A 20,444-nucleotide genomic window follows, 5' to 3' on the forward strand; every position below is an offset into this window, starting at 1 on the left:
AGTCCCAATAAATTGAGATTTGTCTTAAATAACTCAAAAATGAACCAAACCGACTTAAAAACTGTTTTATAAACACTTTAAATTTCTCCAAAATGCTTACAAATCATCCAACCGGCCTCAAACATATCCAGAAAACCTTTCCAGTTGATTTATAACCAACTGTGATCATCAGTATTATGGGTTGTATCCCAATGTGAACAGTTTCATAGAAACAATCATTAGTATCCTGGATGTGTTTCTGTTTCAGTTACTCTGTTCATTAATTATTCAAAAAATTGCTTGAATTGTGTCAAATTCTGCAGAACATCTCAGAATTTGTCCCAAACACATAAAATCTCAACAAAATGTCTCAAAGATTTTCCAAAGTTTCTTGAAACTTTACCAAGATGATGTAAACTTGTTCAAAATGTCTTAAAATGATCCCAAAAGACTCAATTTTCCAAAATGACTCGAAAATTTGCCCAAAACCAGTCTGAATTCTAAACCTGCTTAAATTCTTAAAAAGAAAAATGAACCAAATTGACTGAAAAAAAATCCAAAGTCACTCAAATATGCACCAAACTCTTCCTTTAAATACTTGAAAAGTTGCCAAATCAACTTATATTATGCCCAAAATGCCTCAATTTTCTTTCCAAAGTGACTTGAAACTTGATAAAACAACACCAGCTTGTTTAAAACGAGTCAAAATGGCCCAAAAAAGACTCAAAAATGCTTCTATCACATCTGGGCTTCAGTTTGCTGCTTCAGCTGCAGGAAAATCCACCAAATGTTGCTTAAATCTGTTTATTCACCATAAAAACTGTAATATTTAATCACCCGAGGCACCAAACATGACTGGAATGTAAAAATACTGCAGGTTTACACAATTTAAATACAGTCTCTCACCATAATTTGACATCGTCTGCATTATGCTTTGGCTATTGTAACATTTAATAAAGGATATTTAAATATAAATATGGCTGAATAATCATAACATTAACATCACCATTGTCAGGCAAATATTTTAGATCTAAAACTGCATTTGAATGTCCTAAAACTGTAATATTTTATCCCATGGGCACCAAACACTACTCTAAATAAGGCTCCAGTAAAAACACTGCAGATTTACAGAATTTAAATGTTGTGTTTAGCCTTAATGTGAGATGATCTGCATCACTTTTGGGCTTTTCAGTGTTCAATAATGATATTTGGATAAAATTGACATTACTCATAAATATTTTCAAAAGATTTTAATTCAACAACAAAGCTGCTAAATTACAGACATGATCATGTTTAAATGATGTGAAAAGATTACAGGGTCAGGAAATCATCGTTCAGAACATTTAAAATCCATCTTTTGAACAAACTGAATTTTACGGAAAATTGGAGCTGAAGCACGTGACCTCCTCTGATTGGTCCTTAACCTCCCCCCCGCCTCCCCCCTCCTCCCCCTCAGTGCGCAGGTGTGTGATCAGCGGAGGTGTGCAGACTCAGAGCGCCAAACCCAAACTTTTTACGCACCGCGCCGCCGCCTCACCTTCACCTTCACCTTTCCCTCCTCTTCATCCTCCTGCTCTTCCTCCTCCGGTTCCCTCCACCGGATCATGGCTTAACGTTTCTCGGTGCAGCCATGCCCTCATCCCCGGTGCTCGCAGGGACCCGATCCGCCCTGGATGGCCTCCGTTCCCGTTTCCGCATTCCCGCAGCCGCCGTGCGCACTGCAGGCGCGGAGCTCCGGTCGATGATCTGAACAGAAAAAACCGGTTCCTCCGGCTAATCTGGCCGCGGGCTGCTGGTGGGGCGATGTTTCCGTCCGCAGGCAGAGACGGAACCCGGAGCACCGAGCGGCCGCTGACCGACAGGCCGGTTTCCGATCAGAGTATCGATCCGTGATCCGCTCCGCGTCCCGGGATGGAGGGCTGCTGCCGCTCCTGCATGCCGTGCCTGGACCGGCTCTGGAACTGGATCTGGCCCGAGTTCCGCTACCCGAACGTCCCGAACCACAACGGAGGCGAAGTGATCGCGAACCCGGCGACGCAGGCGGCGGAGATCCGCACCGTGTCCGGGGACGTGCGCGTCCCGTCGCCCAAGAAGCGTCCGGTGCAGCTGTACGCGGCGCTCTTCGACTTCGAGGCCCGCAGCGACGACGAGCTGACGGTGAAGGAGGGCGACAAGCTGTCGGTGATCGAGAAGCGGGGCGACTACGTGCTGGCCAAGAAGCTCACCGGGTCCCTGCAGTCCGGGCTCATCCCCGCCAACTACGTGGCGCTGCTGCAGGACGAGTTCGCCAAACACAAGTGAGTCCCGGTCCGGTTCTGGTCCTGTTCTAGTCCGGTTCTCTGGTGGCAGGAGTCAGCTGATCCTCCGGTGCTGATCAGCTGCAGGTTGAGGATCTAAAGCTGCAGGAAAATCCACTAAATGCTGTTTAGGTTTATCACTATAAAAATATTTGCATTTATCATTTAAATACAGTTTCTGGCTCTAAATTGACATAATCTTGCTTAAATCTATTTATACACCATAAGAACTGTAATATTTCATCAACCCAAGCCCCAAACACGACTGGAATGTAAAACTACTGCAGTTTTACACAATTTAAATACAGTTTTAACCATAATTTGACTTAATCTGCATTATTTAAAAGCTTTTTTATGTTTAATGAAGGATGTGTATATTTCCAAGAACGACATAAACTCTAAATATGGTTAAAATATGTTAAAATATAAATACTCATAAAACATTTAATTTAAATACAGATTCTGCATCTGATTATATTTTGGCTTTTTAGTGTTTAATGGAGGATATTTACATGTATTAAACTGGCATTGCCTGGTAATGTGGTTCAATAATAAGAATATGAACAAAAAATGTGACATTACAATTGCTAAACTCATATTTTAGGTCTGAAACTGCACATAAATGTCCTAAATGTTGCTTTAATCTGTTTATACACCATACAAACTGTAATATTTAATCACCGGGGCAACAAAGACTGCTGTAAAATAATGTTCTGAGAATCATCCTGCACTTTTACATCTTCTATCTGCAGTTTTCCACCTTAATTTTACAATGATAATAATAATAATGATATTTACATGGGTAGAATGGCATAAATGTGGTTAAATATATAATATATCCAAAAAGAAATGCCAAGTCACCATGATTTAGCAAATATTTTAGGTGTCAGACTGCAGACAGGCGGCATCATTGGTTGGATTTATTCCATTATTTAATGAAAACTATGAAAATAGTGTCGCAAAATGAGAAATTCAGGTTCTCATTGTTAAAGTCTGCTGTTTGTTTTACATTCTTTCTTTTTTTCTTTTTATTTATTTCAAATCAGCTTCTGACATTATCAAAATCAGACAGTTTACATGAGTGATTTGAAAAGGGGATGGATGAAGCAAAGCTTATAAATTCCAACCCCTCACACACCACCAGACTTCCACACAGGACCACACTCTGCCGCCACACACAACATATAGACGCGACAAAAGACAGACCCATTACACTTCAAACCCACACCACTCCCCCCTTTGAACACTGAAACATCTCAATTAGAACAATGGTGTCAATCCTCATTCTTTTAGGTAGATACACAATACATCGACGCAGATCCTTGAGCATCTACTTATGCTAATACATACCAACAACACACAATGTTATACAAACACATTTTGGGAAAAAAAACAAGAGAACAGAAAAAGGAATAAATACATTCTAGTTACAAAAGTGTGGTAATCATGGATCACCCAAACCCAGGCCTAATTGTGAGTGTGCCTCTTATGAATGTAATGTAATATGTGTTTGTCAAGTGTCGGTGTATCGGCCACAGCCATGCATTCTTAAGTACCTGTGCCTAGCAATGGAGGCATCAGTCTTCCATCCCCTCCTGATAATTACTCAACACTTGTCTTTTAAATAATTTTTTGAACTGGACAATATTTTTGCACATTTTTATTTCTTCTGGAAGACTGTTCCATAGCAACACCCCTTTCACTGAAATGCACAAGGATTTTAGGGTTGTCCGTACTTTCGGCTGATATAACTGATCAGTTCCCCTCGGTTTATATTTATGATGAGCATCTCTATCTTGAAATAGAGCCTGGATATTACCAGGAAGGGATTTTTGTGATGCCTTGAACATAATCTGTGCAATTTTCAAATCGACCAAGTCATATAATTTGAGATTAGATGAGTTGAGAAAGAGTGGATTGGTGTGATGATCGTATCTGACATTATGAGCAACCCTAATAGCTCGTTTTTGCAGAGTGACTAAAGGTAATAAATTTGTTTTATAACAGTTCCCCCAAACTTCTAAACTGTAATTCAAATAGGCCATTATAAAAGAATGATACAGGATGGATAATGCATTTGGATTTAGTACTAAGCTACATCTTTTCATCACACCAATACACTTAGCAACCTTCATACGTACATAACTTATGTGAGGCTTCCAACATAATTTTTCATCAATGACTACGCCCAAAAACACATTTTGTTGTACTCTTTCAATAATAGTATTATCAACGGTTATTTGAATTGGTAAATCGTTTTTACGAGTTGCAAATGTCATAAGTTTTGTCTTTTTTAGGTTTAGTGACAATTTGTTCATATTAGACAATTTTTTCAGGTTATGCAGCTCTATAGTTATTTCATTCAAAAGTTTTCCCAAATCTATCCCTGAAAATAGCAAATTTGTGTCATCAGCAAAAAGTATAAATTTTATGATTTTAGAAATTTTACACATGTCATTAATATAAAGCAAAAACAAAGAAGGCCCTAAAATTGATCCGTGCGGAACACCGCACATAATATTTCTACAAGTATATTTATGATGATCGACCTGAACAAACTGTTTTCTGTTCGACAAATAACTCTGTAACCCAGGGGTGTCAAGGTGAGTTGTAAGAAGGAAACATCTAAAACATGCAGGATAGTGGACCTCCAGGAACTGAGTTTGACACCCCTGCTGTAACCAATATTGTGGCGTTCCTCTGATACCATAGCTGTGCAGTTTCTTCAGTAGAATTCTATGATCGATAGTATCGAAGGCCTTTTGCAAATCAACAAAAATTCCTATAATAAATTTCTTTTTCTCAATACAGTTTATTTCTTCTACCAAGTCAATAACAGCCAGCGATGTTGATCGATTTTGCCTGAAACCATATTGATTATTAGATAGTAAGTAATTTTTTTCAATAAAATTGAGTAGTCTTAAATTAAATAATTTTTCTAAGATTTTAGAAAATTGTGGTATGAGGGAAACTGGACGGTAGTTTGTAAAGGAATGTTTGTCTCCAGATTTAAATAAAGGAATTACTTTAGCTATTTTCATTTCAGATGGGAATTTACCCCTCTGAAAAGACAAGTTGCAAATATATGTGAGTGGCTTTGTAATTGCCTCTCCTACATATTTGACAGTCCTCATATCTATACCATTATGATACTCATTGTGCCGAGTATAATCAGTTTTAGAAAGAAAAATCTTGTATATTTGGCTGACCTTTAGTGTTAAGTCAACCGTATTTATTGATTATTTAGTGACTGATTGATTTTGCTTCAGTCACAAAACGTTACCGAGTTTGTAGAATCCACGTTAAAATGCTCAGATATTAATTAACAGGAATGTTAGCAGAATTTAAGCACTAAGAAAAGAACAGAGCTGGAGGAGTTTTAGGTCATAAAGGATTTAATCCAGCGGTGTCCAACATGTGGCCCGCGGTCCAAAACCGGCCTCCAGAGGGTCCAATCCGGCCCTCAAAGAGTAAAAGTTTTGTCAGACTTTTGTCGTTTTATTTCACGCTTTTGTCATTTTTTGTCTCGTTTTTGACATTTGTCACATTTTTTGTCATGTTGTCTCATTTTTGTAATATTTTGTCCCCTTTTTGTTATTTGTTATTTTTTGTCAATTTTTTTGTCTGACTTTCGTCGGTTTAATTCTTGTTTTTGTTGTTTTATGTTTTCTTTTTGTCTCGCTTGTGTTTCTTTGTCTATTTTTATCGTTTTGTTCCTTGTCAGATTTTTTTTGTCTGCTTTGTCTCTTTTGTCGTTTTGTGTCTCATTTTTGTAATATTTTATCTTGTTTCTTGGTCAGATTTTTGTCTGACTTTTGCCATTTGTTTCATGTTTTTGTCGTTTTGTTTCCTTTTCATCTTGCTTGTGTTTTTTGTCTTATTTTTGTCATTTTGTTTCGCTTTGTTTTGTGTATCGTTTTTATCATTTTGTTATTTTTGTCTCGTTTTTTAACATTTGTCCATTTTTTTTTTGGTGATTTGTAATTTTTTGTCTAACGTTTTGTTTTGTGCTGTTAGTCTCATTTTTTGTCATTTTCCTTTTTGCCTCACTTGTGGTTTTTGTCTTTTTTGTCATTTTGTTCCTGTTTTTGTCATTTTTTTTCATTTTTGTCCGCTTTTTTGTCACTTTGTAACTGTTTTGTCCAATTTTTTGTATCTTTTTGTTTTGTCATTTGTCTCATTTTTGTAATATTTAGTTTTGTTTTTGTTTTTGTCAGATATCTGTCGTATGCCTCATGTTTTTTGTTTTTTCTCATATTTGTTGTTTTATGGGTTTTTTTGTCTTGCTTGTGTTTTTCGTCTATTTTTTTTGTCATTTTGTTCCTTTTTTGTCTCATTTGTGTCCATTTTTTTGTTGTTTTGTAACTTTTGGTGAAGTTTTTGTCGCTTTTTTATTTTGTTTCGTCTCACTTTTTGTCAGTTTGTTTCTCGCTTTTGTTATGTGTCCAACAAAGGAAAAATGGGGAGTTGTGGTTTAAGTTATTATTTTGTGATTTTTACTGGTCACTGAATGTGGAACCAGAACTAGAATGAGTTTGACACCTCTGGGTTAAATGATTCCTGAAGAATCCTGTAAAGAATGTGATCCTGTTAGAGCTGAGATGAAGTCCATCCTGGACATCTGGAGGTATCTGTGGAGGTATCTGTGGAGGTAACACTTTGAAGGTGTCTGTGGAAGCAGCTGCAGCTCCTCCATTATTCATCCCCTGCAGGGAGTCCTCATGTTTCAGACTAACCTGCCATCGACTCCTGGTGTCCTTGAACGCACCGCCGACACCCGGCATCAACTGTAAATGCATCAGAGGACAAAAACCTCAGCGTGGAGACGATCGGTTCTATTTTTAAAGATGAAGCTTCTAATAATAAACCTCAGTGCAGCACAAAGACACATTTTATGGATTTAACTCCATTTAAAGTCCCATCAGAGTCTGACATTAATCTTCTTCTGAAAAACGTCACAGAAACAATAAAGCCGAATGAAGCTCCCTGAAAATGTGACAATAATGATAAATCTCTTTACTACAGGATCATAAAAAACAAATAAGATCATCCTGCTGACTGTTGAAGGTTCGTTTTTAGAACCATTTCTGCTCAGCCTTTTCGGGTTTTACTGAAATGTTTATGGCACAAAATAATTTATAAAGACATCTGTGAGATTTTTTCAGCAATTAAAAATAAGTCAAAATACAATGAATATAATTTTATGTTTGAAAAAAGTCAGATTGTAACGAGGTGACTGATCGTCGCCCTTCTGTGTTTTGGTAACTCTAAATGTCAGATGATGTTGACCTGAAGCTGACGTATTTAAATGCCATGTTTTCTCTTTAAACAGTGCAAAAACTACAAATATTACATTAGAAATGACAGAATGCAGAGTGCAGCCCTGTGCAGCGTCTCTCCAATGTCACAGAATCCAACACTGCATCACCTCTACATAACTGCATTTTTATTTCATTTGAACAGTAAAATATTTTCACTTTCTGGACTGTTTCTGTCTAAAGTCATGGAAGAAATGATCAGACCATCCTTGTTTTCTTCTTGTTCATTTTAATGCCTGGTACCACTAAAAGTTTATTACCTGCAGAATACAACGAACACCACTTTAAATGCAGCTGGTTCCATCATACTTTATGTCCTATCTGACCTGCTGAAGCTTCATTGTATTCCAGGGTCTATAGAGGACATTTCATGTCATCAGCAGCACATGTAAAGGTCTACAGTGGTTTCCTGCTGACATTCAAGCCGTAGCACAACTCAGAAGCTATCAGCTCTCACATAACGCCTAAAACTAAAGAATTATGTGAAGACACAAAGTCAGACATCATGAGTGAGAGACGGGTAGAGAAAAAACTGAAGATCTCCAAGAAGTTCATCACACCAAGATAAAACAAGTCCAACATGGTTCTACCAAACTGCTAGCTGGTCAGGAAACGTCTTTCTACCACCAGATGACCGTCACTCGTCTGTTACTGTGTCAGGAATCGTCCTCAGACCTCCAGGAACTTTAAAAATCAGTGGACACTGTGGAGAAATGAGACTTGTTGGACAAGGACAGTTGGAAAGCGACTTGTTGAAGCTGGTCTGAAGCCACACAGGGCAGGAAGAAGCCCTTCATCAAGGAAAGGCAGAGGAAAGCTGGTTACTCTTTGCTGGGATCACAAGGATTGGACTGTTGATGATTGGGCGAAGGTTCTCTTCAGGGATGAATCCAGTTTTCAGTTGATGCCCACTCCAGACAACTTACTGGTTGGGAGGAAGCCTGGAGAAACTACAAACCAGACTGTCTGCCCCTACAGTAAAACATGGGGGTGGATCAGTGACCATCTGGGGTAGTTTCAGTCTGGGGGGAACAGGGAGAATAGAATCATAGTTGATTTGTGTCCCTTTGTGGTCATTCTGCATCTTTTTTGTGTCTGTTCTGGGACTCATGACTACTACAGTGAGCACATAGTCCTGACAGTGAAGCATGGAGGCGGCGGTATCATGATGATATGGGGCTATATGAGTGCAGAAGATGTTGTGGAGGTGACATTAATAGATTCTCCATGAATGTCAGAATAAACCAAATGCTGTTAAACAGCAAATATTTGTTATTTTAGCTTGAAAAATAACAGAAATAAATGCTAATTAAGCTGCTAATTTCTGATATGTTTCCTCCTGTGGTTAGCTTGTGTTGCTACAAACAGAGACGTCCTTTCCTGTTGTTTTCTTTCTGTATCGTTTGGATCTAAAAAGTGCCATGCTGGTATTTCTAAAGCGACTGTCCCGTCGTCTGGAGGCCTTTTGTGCTGAGATGTGCTTGTTGTTGGTTTCAGTGAAACCTGAGCGTGGCGGAGACGTGACCCGCCCTGCAGATAACAGAGTAAATACAGGCCGCTTTCTGATACGTGAGCAAACAGACGACACTGGAAGTCTGCGGCGTCTCAGGACTGAAGGATAAACATCTTCTCTGAGGTGTTTTACAGTGTCGACCTGACTGGATGTTTAGCTTCATTACTGTCAGCCTGCAATGTGCACAACGTGACCTCAGAGAGTTTATCACGCTGCTTCTGGCTGCAGGTTTCGGCATGCTAGCTTCCACATGCAACACATTCTTCTAGCTGTCGTTCATTCATTTATTCCTTGATGAGGGTTTTTTAGTCATTCCACAACTGGAGGACGTTTGAGCTTCAAATGAGACACAAAACAACAGAAAAGGACAATAATGAGACAGAAAACAACAAAAACAAGACAGAAAAGGACAATAATGAGACAGAAAATGACAAAAGCGAGACAGAAAATGACAAACGAAACACAAAACGACAAAAACAAGACAGAAAATGACAAAAGCGAGACAGAAAATGACAAAAATGAAACACAAAATGACAAAAGCAAGACAGAAAACAACAAAGATGACAGAAACCGACAAAAATGAGACTGAAAATAACAAAACCAAGACCCAAAATGACAAAAACAAGACAGAAAATGACAAAAACAAGACAGAAAATGACAAAAACAAGACAGAAAATGACAAAAACAAGACAGAAAAGGACAATAATGAGACAGAAAATGACAAAAGCGAGACAGAAAATGATAAACGAAACGCAAAACGACAAAAACAAGACAGAAAATGACAAAAGCAAGACAGAAAACAACAAAGATGACAGAAACCGACAAAAATGAGACTGAAAATAACAAAACCAAGACCCAAAATGACAAAAACAAGACAGAAAATGACAAAAACGAGACAGAAAATGACAAAAACGAGACAGAAAATGACAAAAACGAAACACAAAATGACAAAACAAGATAGAAAACAACAAAACCAAGACCCAAAATGACAAAAACAACGGACACGAGACTCAAAATGAAAAAAATGAGACACAAAACAACATAAATAAGACAAAACCAGAAAAAAAGACATTTAAATTTCATTTGAACTGTTTGATTTGAGATTCAGTTTGGTCATCGGGGGGGGGGACAAGAGAAAAATGATATTTTAGGGCAAACTCCAGACTTATTTAGTATTTTAAAAATGTTTTCAAACATTTTTTTTCCTTTTTTAAAGACTTGGACATTTACACAACTGCGTGTTTTAGTATTTTGGGTTACTTGAAATTTGACGGGTGAAATGTGTGACCCTTTCATTACCCCTGATGATGCATTTCTTCGTGTTTTTACTCTCTTGCTCCTCCTGTTTTGTCCCTGTGCAGGTGGTATTATGGGAACATAAACCGTGTGAAAGCCGAGAAGCTGCTGCTGGCTTCCCAAAACAAAGATGGCTCCTTCCTGGTTCGCATCAGTGAGAGTCACAGCGACGAGTACACCATCTCTGGTAGGAGCCTCCACCTTTTTCCATCCCTTAAAAGTACAAAAACTACAAATACTACACAAGCAATGGCAGAATATAGCAGCCCTGTGCAGTGTCTCAAGATGCAAAATGACAAAAATGACACACAAAATGACATAAAGGAGGCACAAAACGACAAAAACAAGGCACAAAATGACAAAAAAGAGAATCACAATTACAAGCATAAGACAGCAAAAGCCCTACGCAGTATTTCCTAAATAATTCAACATTATTTAATTTGAAAAGTAAAATATTGAATCTTCTGACAATAAAAAAAATCAAATACTTGAAAGAAAAAGACTCTATTGAAATTTCAGTCCCCAAAGTAGAAAATGAATGATCAGGTCTAGAAGGAGTCATAGTAGCACTAATCAGGAGGTGTAGAAGGAGTCATAGTACCACTATTTAGAGCTGAAAGTATAGATGGAGTCCATCCATTGTTTCCTCCACACTGACTACTGACCCTGTTTTCACATCTTGTTTCCTCCCTGACTGCTTTTAACAAATATCCAGTTTTCTGTCACTGATGAACAAATAAAGTGCTCACATTTACAAGCTGGAATCGGAGAATTACATTTTTCAAATAATTACAGTTAGTTTTCTGTCTCATCGCTGCCAGATCTTCACTTTCCTTAAATGGGATGTTCTTAAATGATTAAAGTTTTCTTTAAAGCTCCAGTGAGTGGATTCATTCATTCCGGTCGGAATAACCCACATTAATTCCCCATGATGCAGCTGCTGCTGCTGGACGCTTTGTGTGATTTATCCTCCTCCAGACTGTCCTCAATCAGGTCCTCATCCCTCCTCCTTCCTCCTCTCCTACTTCAAGGTCTTTGGGTCTCGAGGGGAAATCTCTGCAGTCAGACGCTCAGTTTCCAGCGAGCTGCTGCTGAAATATGCATCATCAGGAGGCCTCGATTAGCAGCTTCATAAACCAGTTAGACTCTGGTTTACCCTCAGTTAAGGCCCTGTCACACTCTAGCATATAGAGCCAGCGTATGAGGAACATATCGAATATTTTGAAAAATTGTTTATACGCACAACTTTTTAGCGTATGAGGTCGATTTTCGGTTAATGACAGTTAGAGTAACGTGAGCCTAGCGTACCGTCAGCGTATGAGTAGTGTACGCATAGCGTATGTGAGCGTATGTGATGCGTATTTGAGTTGGACGTACACCGACGTATGAGTAACGTATATCAGCGTACCTCCAATGTATGAGTAGCGTATGCAGAACGTTAGCCTAACATCTCATTCTACGCCGCCTTCTTCTGTGTCTAGCATACTCAACTGCCAACTGTAACAAATCTTGGTGATGTTGCAGCACAGCAACCTCCATCTCTATCACACTCTAGCATATAGAGCCAGCGTATGGGGAACGTATGGACTTTTTGGGGATACGCTGAAACACACTAGGGGTACGCTGGAATACGTTTTGACTACGCCGGGGTACATCGCTGTACGCTGATGTACGCTGACGGCCAAAACATTTTTTGAACATGCACAAAAGATTTTCAGCGTATGCCGACGTATGAATTTTACGCTCCTCATACGTTCCTCATACGCTGAACACACTAGAGTACGCTGAAGGTACGTTACTCATACGTCGAGTACGCTTCTCATACGTTGAAATTGAGTGGGTCAGGAAACCTAGCGTTAGAAGAGCGTATAATAAACGTGTGTTTGACGTGTGTCTAACGAATGGCTAACGTTATGATGGTAGTTCTAACGACAGTCTAAAGTACTCAACTTATGCCTAACGTGTTCTGAGCATACAGCCAACTTATCCCATGTGTATTATAGGTGTATTTCCAGCGTATGGGGGGTATATAAAGTCTCACATTTCCAAATCTGTATCAGTTTGTACCAGCAGTTCAGAGATGGAGGTTGCTGTGCTGCAACATCACCAAGATTTGTTACAGTTGGCAGTTGAGTATGCTAGGCACAGAAGAAGAAGGCGTAGAATGAGACGTTAGGCTGACGTTCGGCATACGCTACTCATATGTCGGAGGTACGCTGATATACGTTACTCATACGTCGGTATACGTCCAACTCAAATACACATCACATCACATACGCTACTCATACGCTGACGGTACGCTAGGCTCACGTTACTCTAACGGTCATTAACCAAAAATCGACCGCATACGCTGGAAAGTTGTGCGTATAAACAATTTCTCGAAATATTCGATACGTTCCTCAGACGCTTGCTCTATACGCTAGAGTGTGACAGGGCTTTAATGCTAGGTTTTCGTGACCCACTCAATTTCAACGTATGAGAAGCGTACTCGACGTATGAGTAACGTATATCAGCGTACCTCTAGTGTGTTCAGCGTATGAGGAACGTATGAGGAGCGTACAATTCATACGTCGGCATACGCTGAAAATCTTTTGTGCATGTTCAAAAAATGTTTTGGCCGTCAGCGTACGTCAGCGTACATCAGCGTACAGTGATGTACCCCAGCGTAGTCAAAGCGTATTCCAGCGTACCCCTAGTGTGTTTCAGCGTATCCCCAAAAAGGCCATACGTTCCTCATACGCTGGCTCTATACGCGAGAGTGTGCTAGGGCCTTTAGCAGCTTCATGAACCAGTTAGGCGCTGGTTTACCATCTGTTAGTAGCTTGATGAACCAGTTAGGCTCTGGTTTACCATCTGTTAGTAGCTTGATGAACCAGTTAGGCTCTGGTTTACCATCTGTTAGTAGCTTGATGAACCAGTTAGGCTCTGGTTTACCATCTGTTAGTAGCTTGATGAACCAGTTAGGCTCTGGTTTACCATCTGTTAGTAGCTTGATGAACCAGTTAGGCTCTGGTTTACCATCTGTTAGTAGCTTGATGAACCAGTTAGGCTCTGGTTTACCATCTGTTAGTAGCTTGATGAACCAGTTAGGCTCTGGTTTACCATCTGTTAGTAGCTTGATGAACCAGTTAGGCTCTGATTTACCATCTGTTAGTAGCTTGATGAACCAGTTAGGCTCTGATTTACCATCTGTTAGTAGCTTGATGAACCAGTTAGGCTCTGGTTTACCATCTGTTAGTAGCTTGATGAACCAGTTAGGCTCTGGTTTACCATCTGTTAGTAGCTTGATGAACCAGTTAGGCTCTGATTTACCATCTGTTAGTAGCTTGATGAACCAGTTAGGCTCTGGTTTACCATCTGTTAGTAGCTTGATGAACCAGTTAGGCTCTGGTTTACCATCTGTTAGTAGCTTGATGAACCAGTTAGGCTCTGGTTTACCATCTGTTAGTAGCTTGATGAACCAGTTAGGCTCTGGTTTACCATCTGTTAGTAGCTTGATGAACCAGTTAGGCTCTGATTTACCATCTGTTAGTAGCTTGATGAACCAGTTAGGCTCTGGTTTACCATCTGTTAGTAGCTTGATGAACCAGTTAGGCGCTGGTTTACCATCTGTTAGTAGCTTGATGAACCAGTTAGGCTCTGGTTTACCATCTGTTAGTAGCTTGATGAACCAGTTAGGCTCTGGTTTACCATCTGTTAGTAGCTTGATGAACCAGTTAGGCTCTGGTTTACCATCTGTTAGTAGCTTGATGAACCAGTTAGGCGCTGGTTTACCATCTGTTAGTAGCTTGATGAACCAGTTAGGCTCTGGTTTACCATCTGTTAGTAGCTTGATGAACCAGTTAGGCTCTGGTTTACCATCTGTTAGTAGCTTGATGAACCAGTTAGGCTCTGGTTTACCGTCTGATAGCAGCTCCATGTTAGGCTCTGGTTTACCATCTGTTAGTAGCTTGATGAACCAGTTAGGCTCTGGTTTACCGTCGAGCTTTTAAAGTTCAGATTTAAGGATTTAAATGTTTGGAATAAATCCACAGTGGAATCCACATTTCCCACTTTGTGCAGAGTTTTTATGTAATTTCAAGCTTCTTTTTTCTTATTATTATTGAAGTAATTACATTACCTTTATAGAAATATGTAAACAATCCTCATAAACTTTAAGAACTACTTCAGTACACTCAACTCTATTGCAAAAACCCGATAAATTCCCTGATTTTTTTCCCCCCTAAAAACAAAAAAAAAAAAATTGTGCGTATGCAGTCCAAATATAAAAAGACAGTAAATAAATGGTCCTGACAGTGAAGCACAGAGGCAGTTTGTATCGCTTTGTGATCGTGTGTCTCTTTGTGGAATTTTTCCAACTCTTTCTGATAATTTTTTGTCTTTTTATGGTCTTTTTGTGTCTCTTTGTGATCATTTTTTGTGTTTTTATGGTCTTTTTGTGTCTCTTTGTGATCATTTTTAATCTCTTTGTGGTTGCTTTCCATCTTTTGTGGTCATTTTGTGTCTGTAGTTGTTGATCCTCTTTGTGGCCATTTTGCATCTCATTGTGTTTGTTTTGTGTCTCTCCTGGTCAGGACTACCACAGTAAACACACAGTCCTGACAGTGAAGCACTGAGGCATTGTGGTGTCTCTCAGTGGCTGTTTGCGTCTCTTCATCGTTGTTTTGCGTGTCTTTGTGGTCATTTTAAATCTCTTTGTTGTCTTCTTGTGTTGTTTTTAGCTCGCAGCGAGGGGAAGGTCTACCACTTCAGGATCCAGCGTTCGGCCATCGGGGCGTACTTCGTGTCCGATAAGATCTCCTTCGCCACGCTGGGAGAACTGATCTCTTATTACCAGAAGAACCCTCGGAGCCTCGGAGTTCCTCTGGAGGAGCCCTGCGCCCAGCAGGTAGGAAAGCTCAGGAACTTCACGTTTCTACTTCTATTCTTGTGAGGATCCAGAAACAGAAGGAGTTTAGGGAATAAAAAAGGCCTCGGGAGCTCATTTAACTCTGATGTTGCTGAAACCACAGCGCTGTTTGAAAACTGCAGAATTCAGCAGATTTAGTCAATTAAACTTTTTAATGTAATTAAAATAGAAGCAGCTTGTTGTGCTTCATTTCTGTTCACGATAAAAGGTGGCAGTTTATTATTAAATTACAGATTTTTCATATTATACCCGTTACAGAGAATAACTACTATAGTCAGTCAAAAGGATGAATTTACATGATAATCTTAAAAGCATTTATTAATAGTAAATTTGTTCTTTTACACCATTTCACTGTGGAATTAAACAATCTGTATTTAAACCAGAAGACATTATTTTAAAGATAATTGTCTTCATTTGAACAAAGAAATGTGTGTTTAAAGAACTGTTAAAATTTAATTAATGTGAATAATTCATTTAATATTCTACAGATTGTTCCAGTTTTGTTAAATTCCAGATAATACCTGGATATATTCAGGACTGTAAATAATATCCCTCTGAAAAATCACTATTTTTAAATAGTACTTATTTTTTAGGTGTGACACTGTAAAAGAACGCTTTTATTGTATTTAAATCTGCTCCAAATATTATTATTTTATAGATATCTGCTGTTATTTTTCCCAAATATAGAAATTGTGAATGTTTCAGTATTTTCACTGTTTTAAAATTATTTTTTAGACACTCTGCTGCAATAACATTATTGTTATTATTATTATTATTATCATTATTATTATTATTGAGTCTGATGAAGCAGAGATGAAAATGTTCATTTTTCTGATTCCACTTGGGTCTGCTGCTGGTAAGAGGATCTATTGTATTGATCAGTAATCAATAGATTCACTGATCGATTGATCTGAAGGTTTTTCATGTTGATGCAAACTTATTGGAAATAAAAAAAAAATCCAACTGGTCCTCACAAAGATAGAAGTACAAGAGCACAAACAGATATTATTGTTGTTATTATTATTATATCTCACATCAATGTGCCCAGATTTGTGTTTATTAGTTGTATTCATGTAATGTTGTGTTTCTGCATTTTTGTTCAAACTTTCATCAGCTTCCTTAAACTTCTTTGTTGCCGTGACAACAAACTTTTTTTTTTAGAAGCAGTCGCCAGAAGACAAATTAAAAAAAATAAATAAATCAAAGTGGCAGAAAAAAAATCCTAAACACAAATTGCATAAAATACTAGGCCAAAACACGATGCTGATATCAACAATGGCTTTGAGATCAATTTTGTGCTGGTTTTAGACCTTTTTAGGACTGGTTTAGGACTGGTTTAGGACTGGTTTAGGACTGTCTTGGGTGGGTCTTGAACACCAAACCTACCATCAAGCATGGAGGTGGCAGTATCATGTTCTGGAGGTTTCTAGAAGAGCTTCTGGACTGGTTTCAGACTGGATGTTGGACTGGTTCTGGACTTTCTTAGGACTGGTTTATGTTTGGTTTCAGTCTTGGTTATCCTGGTTTTGGATGTGATTTAAAGTTGGTTTAGGATTTATTTCACTCTGGATCTGGTCCTGGATGAGGACTGGTTTCACACTGTCTTGGACTTTTTAAGAAGCAGTTTAGGTCTGGTTTTGGTCCCGATTTTGTACTGGGTTTTGACATTTGTAGGACTGGTTTCAGACTGTATTCTATAAGACTTTCTTGGACTGGTTTAGGTTTGATTTTGGTCCTGTTTTAGACCTTTTTATTTTTGTTGTAGGAGCTTCAGTCGAAATCAACTGGACTTCTCTTGTAGGTTTTTAAAGATATTTCACCTCTCATCCAAGAGGCTTCTTCAGATAAAGAAGATGAACTGAAGAAGCCTCTTGGATGAAGGTGAAACATGTCGAGGAACCTACAAGAGAAGTCCAGTTGATTTCTACTGAAGCTCCTACGATTACCAGGACTTGGAAGACTGAGAATCTAGACAGACTTTAACGGACTGGTTTCAGACCTCTTGAGCGGGTCTTTGGTTTTTTGTTTTTAACCCCAAACTGACCACCAAGCATGGTGGTGGCAGTATCATGCTCTGTGGAACTGGAGCTTTACACAAAGTAAATGGAATAATGAAGAAGGAGGATCACCTCCACATTCTTCAGGAAAACCTAAAACCATCAGCAGAAGGTTGATCTTGGACACAGTTGGATGTTTCAACAAGACAATGAGCCCAAACACACATCAGACGTGGAAAAGAAATGGTTCCATCAGGCTGGAATGAAGGTTCTAGACTGGTCTCCCCAAAGTCCTGACTGAAACCATCAAGAACCTGAACCAAGTCAGAAACACAACAAATGTAGGTGTGTGAACCAGAATTGGTGGACACACCTACATTTGTTGTTTCTGACTAAGAGTTGAGTTAAATTTGATAGTATGATGATACTGCCACCTCCATGCTTGGTGGTAGGTATAGTGTCCAGAGGAGTCAAAGAGGAAGCAGAAGACTGAAACCAGAAGAACCTTTTTTAGACCAGTTTTCGGCTCATTTTGAGTCGCTTTGTAAAGGTTTTGGACGTTTTCCGAGTGATGGTGGACATTTTTTTTGGACATTTTGGTTGGATTTGAACTTATTTTGAGTCAGTTTTTATTATTGTAGTCAATTTTTTAGTCATTCAGGACAAATTTAGTCTTTTTGGACCAGTTTTCAGCTCATTTTGGACCAATCGAGAGTCACTTTGGAAGGTTTAGATCATTGTCAAGTGAAGGTTGGACAATTAGGAGGGCATTTTGGTTGGATTTGAACTTATTTAAGAGAGGTGGTCATAGTTTAGGACAATTACTTGTCCTGTTTAGTCAAATTTTTAGTCCTTCTGGACAAATTGAGTCTTTTTGGACCAGTCTTCAGCTCGTTTTGGATTAAAAATGGTTCCTTTGGAAGGATTTTGGACATTTTTCAAGCTGTCATGGACACCTTTTGTGGGCATTTTGTTTGGATTTGAACTAATTTAGGACAGGTTTTAATTTTTCGACAAGCTTTTGCCATTTTATTCAAGTTTCCAGCCGTTCTGGACAAACTGAGTCTTTTTGGACCAGTTCTCAGCTCATTTTGGATCAAATGGGATTCATTTTGGACAGGTTTTGGACACTTTTTTGGAATTTTTTCTGCTAAATTTCAAATCATTTTGGACATGTTACTGTCATTGTAGTCAAATTTTCAGTCAAAATGAGTCTTTTTGGACCAGTTTTCAGCTCATTTTGGATTAAAAATGGTTCATTTGGAAAGATTTTGGACATTTTTCAAGTGGTCATGGACACTTTTTGTGGGCATTTTGGTTGGATTTGAACTAATTTAGGACAGGTTGTCATCATTTTCAACAGGCTTTTTAGTCAAGTTTCCAGCCGTTCTGGACAAATTGAGTCTTTTTGGACCGGTTTTCAGCTCATTTTGGATCACTTATGATTCATTTTGGACAGGTTTTCGACATTTTTAAAGTGGTTGAAGACATTTTTTTGTAATTTTTTCTGCTAAATTTCAAATTATTTTGGGCAGGTTTTTGTCATTGTAGTCAAAATGAGTCTTTTTGGGCCATTTTTTTTAGGATTTGTAAACTAATGAAATTCCCTTTTTCCAGTTTTCTCTGAACCACCATAAAACAGAAACACGTTGGTGAAACTCTGATGTATCCCATAAAAGCTGATTCTAGAAAAACAACTTCTGAACAAAACATTAAATATGTTCACGTCAAATCTGCTGATTCTGAGGCGGTCTGGAGGATCTTGGTACAGATTTGCTAGATCTTTATCTTGAATAACTCATTTAATGAACCAGTCCACCTTTAACAGGAATGAACCCGTAGAACAGCAGAACAAACTGATGTCGGTCATTAAGCCTCATTTCAGGCAGCAGAAGCTCCAGTTTTTAATCCAGAATGTTCCAGAATCTTTCATTTTCAGTTTTTGGTCTTTGCTCCTCCATTTATTTCCTGTTGTTGCAGCTTGAATTAATGAACTCCGTCTCCATCAGAGAGCAGAATATAGAGAGCAGTTTGTCTGTTTTAATTAGATTCATTATCTGTGCAGCTTCAATTAAAGCCAGCGAGATGCTTCCTTTATTCATCAGTTCAGCCCAGCGGGACTTTATAGAGATATAAATAAATGAATAAGAAACCAGCAACAACACACGACTCTTACAGCTACAGGATGACTAAAGAAAAGGTCACAGCCAGCTTTCTTTCATCAGAGGTCATCCTCTGTTTCCTCTTACATGTAGATTTAATTCCTGCTTTATTCCAGCTGAAACTGTCTAAATGTTTATTTTTTTTAGATTTCTGAGCCTCAGAACTTCATCAGTACAGCAGTAATTTTCAGAAAAACACGTCTGAGTTCTGTTAAAACTGCAACCAGATCAGTTTTACATCCATCCAGGTGTCACATTTTTTGTGTTAAATTTGATGTTTCGGTGTCCAAGTGATTCAAGGCATGACCACGATAACAACCTGTACAAATAAGTTAAGATCTGTCTTAAATGGGTTAAAAATGACTGAAAAGTTCTTTAAAAGCACTTGAAATGTGTCCAAAAGATTCCCTCCGGAGATGAACAAAGTCAGTCTGAGTCAAAAAGGCCGAAAACTGCCCCGAGTAAGGTCAGGTTTTCCCAAAATGACTGAAAACGGTGTCCACAGTTGAGTCCAAAATGGCTCAAAAATGGTCCAAACAGGATAATTAGCATTTAGCTGCCTTAAATTATTTAAAACTCATCTCAGATAAGTTTGGAATGAAACAAGTGTCCATATCACTTGAAAAATGTCCAAAGGAAGCCAAGAATTTACCAACATACCTCCAATGCTTCCAAATTTGATCAAAAGTTTTTCAAAATAAAGGCAAAATTAAATTCCCCAAAATATCCACAGTGTCTCAAAACCTTTACAAAATGATTAAAATGTATTTAAAAATATTATTTAAAATGTTATATAATAAATTTGTTTTTCCAAATTTACAAAAAAAAAATTGTCCTAAATACCTCAAAAATATCCTAAATGTCTTAAGAACTTTTTAAAATGGTTTGAAATGACTCAAAAAATGAGCAAAATGACCATAATGGTTTGGAAAGACTCGGTTTGACCAAAATGACATAAAACTTCACCAAAATG

The 20,444-nt window shown here is 38.4% G+C and overlaps 1 protein-coding gene across 1 annotated transcript in view; it reads left to right on the top strand.

Moving 5' to 3' along the window:
- The first annotated feature begins 1,887 nt into the window (after positions 1–1,887).
- The window catches only part of srms (src-related kinase lacking C-terminal regulatory tyrosine and N-terminal myristylation sites), a 31,049-nt gene continuing 12,492 nt past the window's right edge, over positions 1,888–20,444 (top strand). The window contains exons 1-3 of the mRNA XM_022193019.2: positions 1,888–2,276; positions 10,469–10,590; positions 15,125–15,291. Of these exons, the coding sequence (XP_022048711.1) occupies positions 1,891–2,276; positions 10,469–10,590; positions 15,125–15,291 (675 nt within the window). The 5' untranslated portion in view covers positions 1,888–1,890. The remainder of the gene's footprint in view (positions 2,277–10,468; positions 10,591–15,124; positions 15,292–20,444) is intronic.

This window comes from Acanthochromis polyacanthus, chromosome 6 (genome assembly GCF_021347895.1).
Source record: "Acanthochromis polyacanthus isolate Apoly-LR-REF ecotype Palm Island chromosome 6, KAUST_Apoly_ChrSc, whole genome shotgun sequence".
Taxonomy (NCBI): Eukaryota; Metazoa; Chordata; class Actinopteri; family Pomacentridae; genus Acanthochromis; species Acanthochromis polyacanthus.